The sequence below is a fragment of the Rhinopithecus bieti genome, unplaced genomic scaffold, assembly GCF_001698545.2.
Source record: "Rhinopithecus bieti isolate Rb0 unplaced genomic scaffold, ASM169854v2 scaffold_32014, whole genome shotgun sequence".
NCBI classification, from domain to species: domain Eukaryota; kingdom Metazoa; phylum Chordata; class Mammalia; order Primates; family Cercopithecidae; genus Rhinopithecus; species Rhinopithecus bieti.
Genome location: NW_016813639.1, coordinates 771,421 through 783,183, shown reverse-complemented (window position 1 = coordinate 783,183; position 11,763 = coordinate 771,421). Strand labels below are relative to the sequence as shown.

The following is an 11,763-nucleotide window of genomic DNA, read 5'->3' as shown; positions in this document are numbered from 1 at the left end:
TTTCCAGTTGACATTGCTTGCTCCTTTGTGAAGATGATGGGTGCCAAATTGCTGTACTGGGTGGCTTCCAGAAGGAAGAACCATACCAGGGACATCTTAGGCTTGCCCTCACATTGAGGCCTGGTAACTGCCCCTCTTTCCACAGCCCCTCTGAAATCAAAAAAAAAAAAAAAAAATCAAGGAAGAGTAGATAAGACCATCTGAACAGAACCTAACAATAGCAGCAACACCAGCAGCCATTTATTGAACATTTGTGTATCCTGGGTGCTGTGTATATAGTATCCCATTTAGTCCTCACAATAACTCTATTTCGCATATGAAGAAGTCTACTAGGACTCAGAGAGGTGAAACAAAATTGCCACAAATCCCTCAGCTACTGAGTGGCAGGTCAGGATTTGATCCCAGAACATCCAACTCCAAAAACCAGACTTTTTTTTTTCTTTTTTATATACTTTAAGTTCTAGGGTACATGTGCACAAGCCAGACTTTTCACCACACCAGTATATTGGCAGTTCTTGCCCCCTACATTGGCCATGAAGTGGCTCATCTGCCCATGGTACAAAGGGGATGTGGCCTCAGCCCTTTGTTTCCAGCATGAGGGGCCTGCTTGAGAAGGCATTCTTCAAGTGCACAAAGCAAGGAGTAAACCATGGAGGCCAAGGAGCTCTCAGGTGTGCAGAGGGGGCTGGTTCAGGGACTTTGTCTCTGCAGCCATCATCTTCTGACTCATTTCCCCTGCATCCCCTCTGAAGCCATCACCAGGTCAGAGCTGCTATGTTTAGGTTGCTGAACAGATCAAGAGGGCCCTAGGGTGATGGAGGTGTGGCAACTTCACACATCCAAAAGGTTTTTCTGCTGTCAAAGAAACTAAGAGGAAAGATACTGGGGCTTCAAGCACATTTACAGTCTTGTGTGAATCATAAAAATAAGGGACCACAAGGAGAGAGGAGGGGAGAGGGAGCCTACCACATGTGCCATTCAGTTGCTCTTCTTGGTCTCTTCTTCAGTCAGTAACTAGCTGGACATAAACCTGTATCTGTGAGCACAGTTTCTCAATTACTGTGCTATTTTGCCAACTAAATCCATGAACTTTTGTCATAGGTGGTGTCTAGAGCTTTGGCATAAATCAGAATCCTCTGGAGGTCTTTTAAAGCAGTTTGCCAGGCCTCACCCCACTATGATTCTAGTATAGCAGGTCTTGGGTGAAATCTGAGAATACACATTTCTAACAAGCTCCAAGAGGATGCTAAGATGCTAGTTCACAGGTCAGGAGGACCCCCAAGCAGGTCCATGACTTCCTCCAACCATCACTTTTTCACGCAGAGCCTGGGCTTCAATCTAGATTTCTGAAAGACAGACCTCCTAGGTTCAATCAACCCCGCCATTACATAATAATTAGGAACTTTACTAACGAAGTTTGCCTTAAAATCAAAGAATTAGGCCAGGTGCGGTGGCTCACGCCTGTAATCCCAACACTTGGGAGGCCAAGTTGGGTGAATCATGAGGTCAGGAGTTCGAGACCAGCCTGGCCAAATAGTGAAACTCCATCTCTACTAAAAATACAAAAATTAGCCAGGCGTAGTGGTGCACACCTGTAATCCCAGCTACTCAGGAGGCTGAGGCAGGAGAATCGCTTGAACCCGGGAGGCAGAGGTTGCAGTGAGCTGAGATCATGCCACTGCACTCCAGCCTGGGGGACAGAGTGAGACTCCATCTCACCAAAAAAAAAATAATAATAATAATAAAATAAAATGAATTCTCTTTTAATTATACACTAAATCCTGGGGTAGGAATAGCAGCTGGGTTTAAAGTAGTGAATGCAGAAGTAAATTGGTGGAGCAGGACCAGGAGGAGTTAATCACACCAGCCTATTGATAGTTCTAGCTCCCTGTGTTGGCTGCACTGGAATCGGTCACTGTAGCCCACCATTAACCCTCTGTTTGCACGGCCCCTCCAGGTTCCTGGCTCACGTCAGCTCCTACACAGAGACGCCAGTTGTGGCCTGCATCGTGTCAGGGTTCCTGGCGGCGCTCCTTGCACTGTTGGTCAGCTTGAGAGACCTGATAGAGATGATGTCTATTGGCACGCTCCTGGCCTACACTTTGGTCTCTGTTTGTGTCTTGCTCCTTCGATACCAACCCGAGAGTGACATTGATGGTTTTGTCAAGTTCTTGTCTGAGGAGCACACCAAGAAGAAGGAGGGCATTCTGGCTGACTGTGAGAAGGAAGCTTGTTCTCCTGTGAGTGAAGGGGATGAGTTTTCTGGCCCAGCCACCAACACATGTGGGGCCAAGAACTTACCATCCTTGGGAGACAATGAGATGCTCATAGGGAAATCAGACAAGTCAACCTACAACGTCAACCACCCCAATTACGGCACCGTGGACATGACCACAGGCATAGAAGCTGATGAATCCGAAAATATTTATCTTATCAAGTTAAAGAAGCTGATCGGGCCTCATTATTATACCTTGAGAATCCGGCTGGGCCTTCCAGGCAAAATGGACCGGCCCACAGCAGCAACGGGGCACACAGTGACCATCTGCGTGCTCCTGCTCTTCATCCTCATGTTCATCTTCTGCTCCTTCATCATCTTTGGTTCTGACTACATCTCAGAGCAGAGCTGGTGGGCCATCCTTCTGGTTGTTCTGATGGTGCTGCTGATCAGCACCCTGGTGTTTGTGATCCTGCAGCAGCCAGAGAACCCCAAGAAGCTGCCCTACATGGCCCCTTGCCTCCCCTTTGTGCCTGCCTTTGCCATGCTGGTGAACATCTATCTCATGCTAAAGCTCTCCACCATCACATGGATCCGGTTTGCGGTCTGGTGCTTTGTGGGTAAGCAACTTCCTTTGCAGCCTTGAGAGCTCCCTTTTAAGGTCTTAAGCATGCTTATCCCAAAATTACCTCCTAGCTGGACTAGGCAACTCCATTCCTAGAGAAATCTGGCTGGTTCTATGGACCTTTGTGTTCTGCCTGAGAGTCAATAAAGCCAGTTGTCCCCTTTCTGCCTGTAATGGTCTTGGTCATCGGTTCTGGAAAAATGATGCTGACTCATTCATCACCTTACTGAATTACTGAAAGTTCTTCCTATATTAGGATACTTAATACCAGAAAAAGTCCACTTAAAGTGAATTCACATTTTAAGGGGACAAAATAGCACAGTATAATTGGGGTCAGGGCATTTGACTGGAATTTTATCGTAGAAACTAAGAATTGTAAAATGAAAATACAAAAGTATTTATCTTAGATTTCACAAAATTAAATTAAAATAGCAATTACACTCTCATTTTTAAATGAACAAAGTGTGAATTAAGTGTGGATTTTTTGGCATCATTTTTCTGACAAAATTGAATCATGGCATCATTTAACATCTCTCACTTCATACTGACTTTTGTAAAATATTCAAAAGTTTTTCTTATTTCCCAAGGTCCTTTCTTCATCCCTTGACATTCAGATCATTCACTTGGGAAGTACCCATCATGCCACCATCCTTACTGATTTTCTCTCTCCTGCTGTTAATAACGAATATGACTCTGTTAGGTCCTCAATTGTCCACAATTTTGGGTGCGAATTCAAATTTTTCTATAAACTCACTTTCATGGACTTCAAGAAGTCCTGTACCTTTTCTAAGATTTCTGATTTTACTTTGTGATCCATTTCTATTGTATTTGCAGTACATGTTTATCATCTAGGTCAATCTCTGATGTTCATGAGGTGGCTGGGGATTGATGCTAGTAATAACTTGAGAAGTGTAAGGGGAGACTCATTTTAAAGTTCCTTAGTCACTATTTGTATGTCCCCTGTACAACTTGGTAACCCTGGAGGTTTTGGATAACAAATTCTTAGCTAAAGAGGATCTTTAGAAGCTCTGGGGAATAGAAGAATAAACCCTGCCTAAAGGAGAAGGAAGATAAACACACATGAGTCACTTAGCCCGAGCAAGGCCACAGAGACTCTTTTTTTGTTGTTGTTGTTGAGATGGAGTCTTGCTGTGTCACCCAGGCTGGAGTACAGTGGTTTGATCATGGCCCACTGCAACCTCTGCCTCCCGGGTTCAAGGAATTCTCCTACCTCAGCCTCCGAGTAGCTGGGATTACAGGCGAACACCACCATACCTGGCTAATTTTTGTATTTTTAGTAGAGACGGGGTTTCACCATGTTTGCCAGGCTGGTTTCGAACTCTCAACCTCGTGATCCGCCCGCCTCGGCCTCCCAAAGCGCTGGGATTACAGGCATGAGCCACTGCGTCCAGCCCACAGAGACTCTTAGTGATGAGCGGTGGTGCATCCGCTCTTAGAGGTCAGGAATACAGTTGTTCAATGTGTGTCCTCTGTGCCTGGAGCAGGGTGCCCACAGTATGTGCTCAAAAATACTTCTTAAATGATTACAAAGTACTCTTCAAAGGGGAAAAAGGAAAACTTCCAGTCAGAACTTTCAGTCAAGGAAAAAAACTTGGAGGGGTTAGAATTCAAAGTAGCCCTATAAGTTAAGATATAGATAGAAAGAAGTGAAGATATAGATAGAAAGAAGTGGGGAAAAACATAGCAACCAATGGAAAGGGCATGTATCTTTCCCAGAGGCCTGACTCCTCGCTTCTGAAGGCTGATCTATGGCTTCCTGTAAGCATTTTGTCCCAATTTTTCACTATTCTAAGTCCCCCTGGTTAGACTTTAGGAGGATTTCTTGAGAGGACCGCACTGACTCATCAAGATTTTAACCATTTTTTATAACCTATTTACAATCTCTTGGCCAGGCATGGTGGCTCACGCCTGTAATCCCAGAATTTTGGGAGGCCGAGGAGGGCAGATCACCTGAGTTTAGGAGTTCAAGGTTAGCCTGGCCAACATGGTGAAACCCCATCTCTACTAAAAATACAAAAATTAGCTGGGCATGGTGGCGAGCGCCTGTAATCCCAGCTACTCAGGAGACTGAGACAGGAAAATCACTTGAACCCAGGAGGTGGAGGTTGTAGTGAGATGAGATCGTGCCACTGCACTCCAGCCTGGGAGACAGAGCGAGACTCTATTTCAAAAAAATAAAAAATAAATTTTTAATTTTTAAAAAAATTTAAAAAAATACAATCTCTTATCTCTAAACATTTTCCCACTGGAACATGTACCTAGCCAATGCAGATTCTACTCTGGATAGAAGTGATGGAAGTGGGTAGAAATATTTTAGTCGTGTATTTGTCAAATTATTCAAGACACAGACACAAATACACACAGACTTATTTATTCATAGACTATTAAAGCTGAAAAGGGCCTTCATTGTCTAGTACAATGCTACCCACAGTGTGGTGCCAATTCCACTGGTAATATTTTCAGCTGATATTAAAAGAATTTGAATGAGTTCTTAAAATATTGTAGTTATTATACATTTTCACCTGGGTTAGAAAAACCACACATACACATTAATCTGGTGATTTCACAAATACTTGGAAAGAGATGATAGATGACTTTTTAAATTTAAAATGTGAGTCATATTAAAGGAAAAACATTAGTACTACTAGTATAAGTACCATATGACTCATAGGAATAGTAGTAATTAGTGCTTGCATCGCACTCATCACATATCAGCCATTTAGGGCTTTACTTTATTTACTTATTTTACTTATTTAATCCTCACAACAATCTCTATTTGACAGATGAGGAAACTGAGGCACTTGCCTGAGGTTACATAGCTAGAATATAGCAGAGCCAAGATTAGAACTCAGGAAGTGTGGGGCCAGAGGCCATGGTTATAGCCTAAATGGTTATATACTAAAAATATGGTATATAAATAACTGGAGTTGGAGAAATATGGATGTAGTCCACCACCTTCCCACTTCTCCCCCTCTCCATTTTATGGATGACTACACTGAACCTCCAAGAAGTTAAATAACATGCTCAAAGTCAACAGGAAGTTATTCAAAGAGCTATTACTAAAACTCAGCATACCCATGCTCAAATCTGGGGCTCCGACTACCCCACCAGGTTGCCTCTGAGCAGACTCATTTCATTAGAACATTCAATAGAGCCTAACACATAGCATCAGAACTGGCCTCATGGACACACAGCTGTGCACAGGATCCCATGCTTGGTTTAATGCTCTGCTGTTGCCATCTTGAATTCTTAAAAATTTCTGAACAAGAGGACCCAGGTTTTCATTTTGCATTGAAAGGACTTCATGTCTAAAACACCAAAAGCAACGGCAGCAAAAGCCAAAATTGACAAATGGGATCTAATTAAACTAAAGAGCTTTTGCACAGCAAAAGACACTACCATCAGAGTGAACAGGCAACCTACAGAATGGGAGAAAATTTTTGCAACCTACTCATCTGACAAAGGGCTAATATCCAGAATCTACAAAGAACTCAAACAAATATACAAGAAAAAAACAAACAACCCCATCAAAAAGTGGGCAAAGGATATGAACAGACATTTCTCAAAAGAAGACATTCATACAGCCAACAGACACATGAAAAAATGCTCATCATCACTCGCCATCAGAGAAATGCAAATCAAAACCACAATGAGATACCATCTCACACCAGTTAGAATGGCAATCATTAAGAAGTCAGGAAACAACAGGTGCTGGAGAGGATGTGGAGAAATAGGAACACTTTTACACTGTTGGTGGGATTGTAAACTAGTTCAACCATTATGGAAAACAGTATGGCAATTCCTCAAGGATCTAGAACTAGATGTACCATATGACCCAGCCATCCCACTACTGGGTATATACCCAAAGGATTATAAATTATTCTACTACAAAGACACATGCACACGTATGTTTATTGCGGCACTATTCACAATAGCAAAGACTTGGAATCAACCCAAATGTCCATCTGTGACAGACTGGATTAAGAAAATGTGGCACATATACACCATGGAATACTATGCAGCCATAAAAAAGGATGAGTTTGCGTCCTTTGTAGGGACATGGATGCAGCTGGAAACCATCATTCTTAGCAAACTATCACAAGAACAGAAAACCAAACACCGCATGTTCTCACTCATAGGTGGGAACTGAACAATGAGATCACTTGGACTCGGGAAGGGGAACATCACACACTGGGGCCTATCATGGGGAGGGGGGAGGAGGGAGGGATTGCATTGGGGAGTTATACATGATATAAATGATGAATTGATGGGTGCTGACGAGTTGATGGGTGCAGCACACCAACATGGCATAAGTATACATATGTAACAAACCTGCACGTTATGCACATGTACCCTAGAACTTAAAGTATAATAAAAAAATAAAAAAAAAGAAAAGAAAACTCTATACCCAGTTCTGCAGAATATTTATGGCTCCTGAAGCACCAGAGGCATTTTGCAAAAACAGTCAGGTGGCAGAGGCCCTCACCTTTGGAGTCAAAGGACACCAACTTCAAATCACAGCTCCGCCCCTCCTTTGTCTTGTAACTTTGAGAAATTTACTTAACTTCTTTGGGCCTCAGTTTACTTATCTGTAAAAAAGCAGATAATTTTATCAGCCTTGACCTGGTTATTCTTTGGGGCTTAAATGAGAAAATGTCGAGAAAAGCAATAAGAAACATGTATTTCCTGCCTTTCTTTTAAAAATCTAAAATGATTCATTGTCCACAAGTATGGACAGACTGGCTATCATATGCCAAAGCACGATGTGAACCTGCAGCGACTCAGGCTGCCCTTCCAGCTATCAGGCAGAGGAAAACTCCCTGAGCGCCTTTTGTAATCTTGCTGATAGCACAAACTCCAAACTCCCTCCAGAAACTGCTACTCACCGACTCAGAAGAATGCCACCCTGCAGAGTGGCGCTGGCTAGCCAGAGGGCAGAGAAGTCTGCAGTTCAACAAGCACCCGGTGATTGCGATGCACAGCCCGCAAACCACATTTGGGAAGGACTGCTAGTATTTCTGGGCACCTGCTGCTAACTGCTTTAGTATCATGATTTGTGAAGGCTGTCATATGACTAAGTTTCACCCAGAACAAAGATTCTCAACTCTAGCTACACATCAGTATCACCCTGGGTTGCTTCTGAAACATTCTAAGCCCAGGCTCCCACAACAGAGATTTTCTGATTCAATTGATCTGGTGGCCAAGTGTTGAGGAATTTTTTTTTAAGTTCCCCAGGTAATTTTAATAGGCAGCCAAGTTGACAATGATCTAGATCAATGGTCCTCAAAGTGTGACCCCAGACCAGCAGCACCAATGTCATCGGGGAACTAGTTAGAAATGTGATTTTGAGGCTGGGCGCGGTGGCTTATGCCTGTAATCCCAGCACTTTGGGAGGCCAAGGCAGGCAGATCACCTGAGGTCAGGAGTTCGAGACCAGCCTGGCCAACATGGTGAAACTCCGTCTCTGCCAAAAATACAAAAATTAGCTGGGTGTGGTGGCTGGCACCTGTAGTCCCAGCTACTCAGGAGGCTGAGGCAGGAGAATCTCTTGAACCCGGGAGGCGGAGGTTACAGTGAGCCAAGATCATGCCACTGCACTCCAGCCTGGGCAATAGAACAAGACTCTGTCTCAAAAAAAAAAAAAAAAAAGAAATGTGATTTTGAACTCTATCCCAGGTCTACTGAATCAGAATCTCTGAGAGCAATTTAGGGTTTAGCAAGCCCTCCAGCTGACTTGAATGCATGCCACTACTCTAAGGGGAGAATAGTTTTATCAAGCAGGGCAGATAATTTAATTAAATTACAAAGACTTGTTTTCCAAAAACCATTTTTTGCATATATAAAATATATCCAACTCACAATCCCAAATTGGCTATAAAATCCTTAATGGTCTTATAAGATAAATATGTCACCTCTGAACTTCGGAGCCTCCAAGATATCAGATTTTTCTTAATCTCTCTATGCATAGTGTAACTTTCTGGGGGAGAACAGGAGAGATATTTTTAAATGGAGTCTCTTATGAAACTGAAGATTTACATGATTAGGCTGAGTCATAACTTGATAATCTTCTTAGACACATTTTTTTATCCAAGCTTTTCTAAACGAATCTTAATTACGGCATTTTTGTAACAATGTTTTGCTAAGCTTTTGAACTTCAGAAGAGCACAACTCAGAGAGTAAAACGAGGCACAAGCCCCAACAAGATTATCCAGCACATGTTTCTTTTCCTTCAGACAAGAAAAGGAATACAAACAGCAAATGTGTATTAATCCCAGCAAAGTGAGCACAAAGCAGCCTTCATCTTCCTTTTAGCTGATGCAGTTTTGTGAAAGAACCTCTCAAGGGGTCGGGCAGAGTCTCAGGGAACACGGAACTAGCAGTGGCTCAGTGAGAATGCGGCCACAGTATCCTCCAGGGCATCTTCGGGCCTGCTGTTCCCTGTGGGTTTTTATTATAAAGTAATCACCTGTTAGAATAGCTTGCCCTTACCGTGGGAGTTGCCATGTTGTCATGTAAGAATTTTTTCAGTCTCTCTGAGGAAAACAAATTCTTGTCTACAGATTTAGAGGACAGGACTTGTGATACGGACAATGGACCTCATGAATCCTATCTCAGAATAGAAATATCCCAAAGAGAAGACACACCTTATGGTCTATACCTGAGCTATTATCTGAAATCCAACTGGAAATTGACCCAAAGCAGCCATGTGAGAAAGAGAAGAGGAAGGAAGGAAAGAGCGATGAATTGGGACCTGATAGCTAAATTCTTGATGACATGTCCCATAAATAAGCTTGAAATTCTCCTTGGAGGCAGAGGAAAAAACGACTGGCTCTTTCAATGTCAAAATTTTGCTCAGACGAGCAAGAATAATCCTGAAGGCCAGGAAGAGGATGGCACCAGGGCTGGTGGGATTCCAAGGAGGGAGGGTGAAGGTAGAGTGTGGAGGTGGGTCATGCTGTCTGCTGGCAGAGGTGCGCTGCCGGACACAGAGGGGGCAGAGCACTCACACGGCTCTGCAACCAGTGGCAGCTGAGACACTGGCTCTCCTGTGAGCCCAAAGAATGAAGAGGTGGAGGGCACGGAGCTGGCATGCGCAGCTTACCTGGAACAGAATTCAAGCCACAACAGAGGGGATGTTTGCCTTCTTTCCCTCAACATTATGTTTGTGAGATTCACACCCATTGCTGCTTGTAGATTCAGTTTGTTCGTTCTTGTGGCTGTCTAGTCTCTCACTGTGTTAATATACCACAATATATTATTCATTCTAGTGTCCAGGGACATTTGGGTTGTTTCTAGTTTAGGGCTGTTACAAACAGAGCTGCTGTGAACATTCTTGTACATGTTTTTGGTGGACACGTGGACACGTATCTCTTGGGTTTCTGTTGAGTTAGAACTACTGGCTCAGACTACTAGATTTTTTTCATATTCTTTAACAAGATTGCATTACTTCTCATGGCCCTTACATACCTCAAATAAAACAAGCATCCCCAACCCCATTTTGCAGATGGGAAACTGAGACATAAAGTAGCATGACTTTCCATTAGATCAGCGGCAGGGTCATGGAGAGAATCTCCGCCCAGCGTCATCCTAAGCCTGCTCTTCCTGGCCACACCATATTAAACAAGCCCTGTTGTTATTATAGTCAACAGGCTCGTGGTGGTATTTTAAAAAATAATCAGCAATAGTGGGAGTTGGTGGGGATTGAGGTGGGTGGGAAGGATGCCTTCTCATTACCATCCAGTCTCCCTTTCTGCTTTGGCAAATGTCTTTTTTGGAAGGTTGATCCCAGAGCAGTCAAAATAAAAGCACTCTGGGTATAACAAAGTGCCTCAGCTATCTGCAATGGGCAGAGCTTCCTGCTGGAAAGTGCACCCCAGGAAGAGGCAGCTCCACCCAGCCTGAGGTCAGGTGGCCCACCTCTCTTGGTCCTGAGTATGGAGCTTCATGGAGAGGACAGAGAATTCCCAGGGACTCTGGAGATAGGGGACCTGGTCTGCAACCAAAGTGTGTGCCCTCAGAGTTGGAAATATGCTGTTATTGTTTGCATTATCCAGTCTCTTCAGAGTTGAGTTTTTGTTCTAGGATTTCTCCTATGTGATCAAGACCCCCCCGCTTCCCACCTCTCTTACTGGTAGGTTTGGGGTCATTTGCTTAATTTGCACAGGATAGATAAGCACAGGTAGGTGAGCAGTGATGTCATCTGCTGATGCCAAGGTATGCTAGTATATGAAGGCAAGCTTAGCTTTTGTAAACCTTCCCTGGAGGCACCTGGGTGGGACAGGAACAGCCCTCAGGTTAGTTAAGAGATATGAGTCCCATTGCTGTTTCAATTACTGATTTATCACGCAGTTCTTAACTTCCCTGGAATGATGGATGAGAAAGTGCTTTTTCTTTTTGGAAAGTGCATTACAACCACAAAGTGTTTACTATCATAAAGAAAGCCCATTCGATTGCTAAAGGCATGATTCTTGATCTTGTCTAGCCTGAACTTCTCATAGGCACATATTCCACCGGGGAACTTCTGTCTAGAAAAGAAGCCAAAGCCTCCCTTTGAACATTTCCCATCACTGCAAACAGACTTTCACAAGACTAACCACCATTACCTTTGACGAGGGCAAGCACGCAGCCCATGTGCCCCAGTCCGACCATGTCTCTTGTTAAAATATTGAAACATTTGTTGTTGTTGTTGTTGTTGTTATTGTTGTTGTTTTTGGAAATGGAGTCTCGCTGTGTCGCCCCGGCCGGAGTGCAATAGCACGATCTCAGCTCACTGCAACCTCCACCTCCTGGGTTCAAGCAATTCTCCTGCCTCAGCCTCCCACATAGCTGGGATTACTGGTGCCTGCTGCCATGCCAGGCTAATTTGTGTGTGTGTGTGTGTGTGTGTGTGTGTGTGTGTTTT

At 43.6% G+C, this 11,763-nt stretch overlaps 1 protein-coding gene across 1 annotated transcript in view; it reads left to right on the top strand.

Moving 5' to 3' along the window:
* SLC7A14 (solute carrier family 7 member 14) overlaps positions 1–11,763 on the top strand; it is a 46,298-nt gene that overhangs the window by 22,227 nt on the left and 12,308 nt on the right. Inside the window, exon 5 of the mRNA XM_017848793.1 lies at positions 1,958–2,835. Coding sequence (XP_017704282.1) covers positions 1,958–2,835 — 878 coding nt within the window. The remainder of the gene's footprint in view (positions 1–1,957; positions 2,836–11,763) is intronic.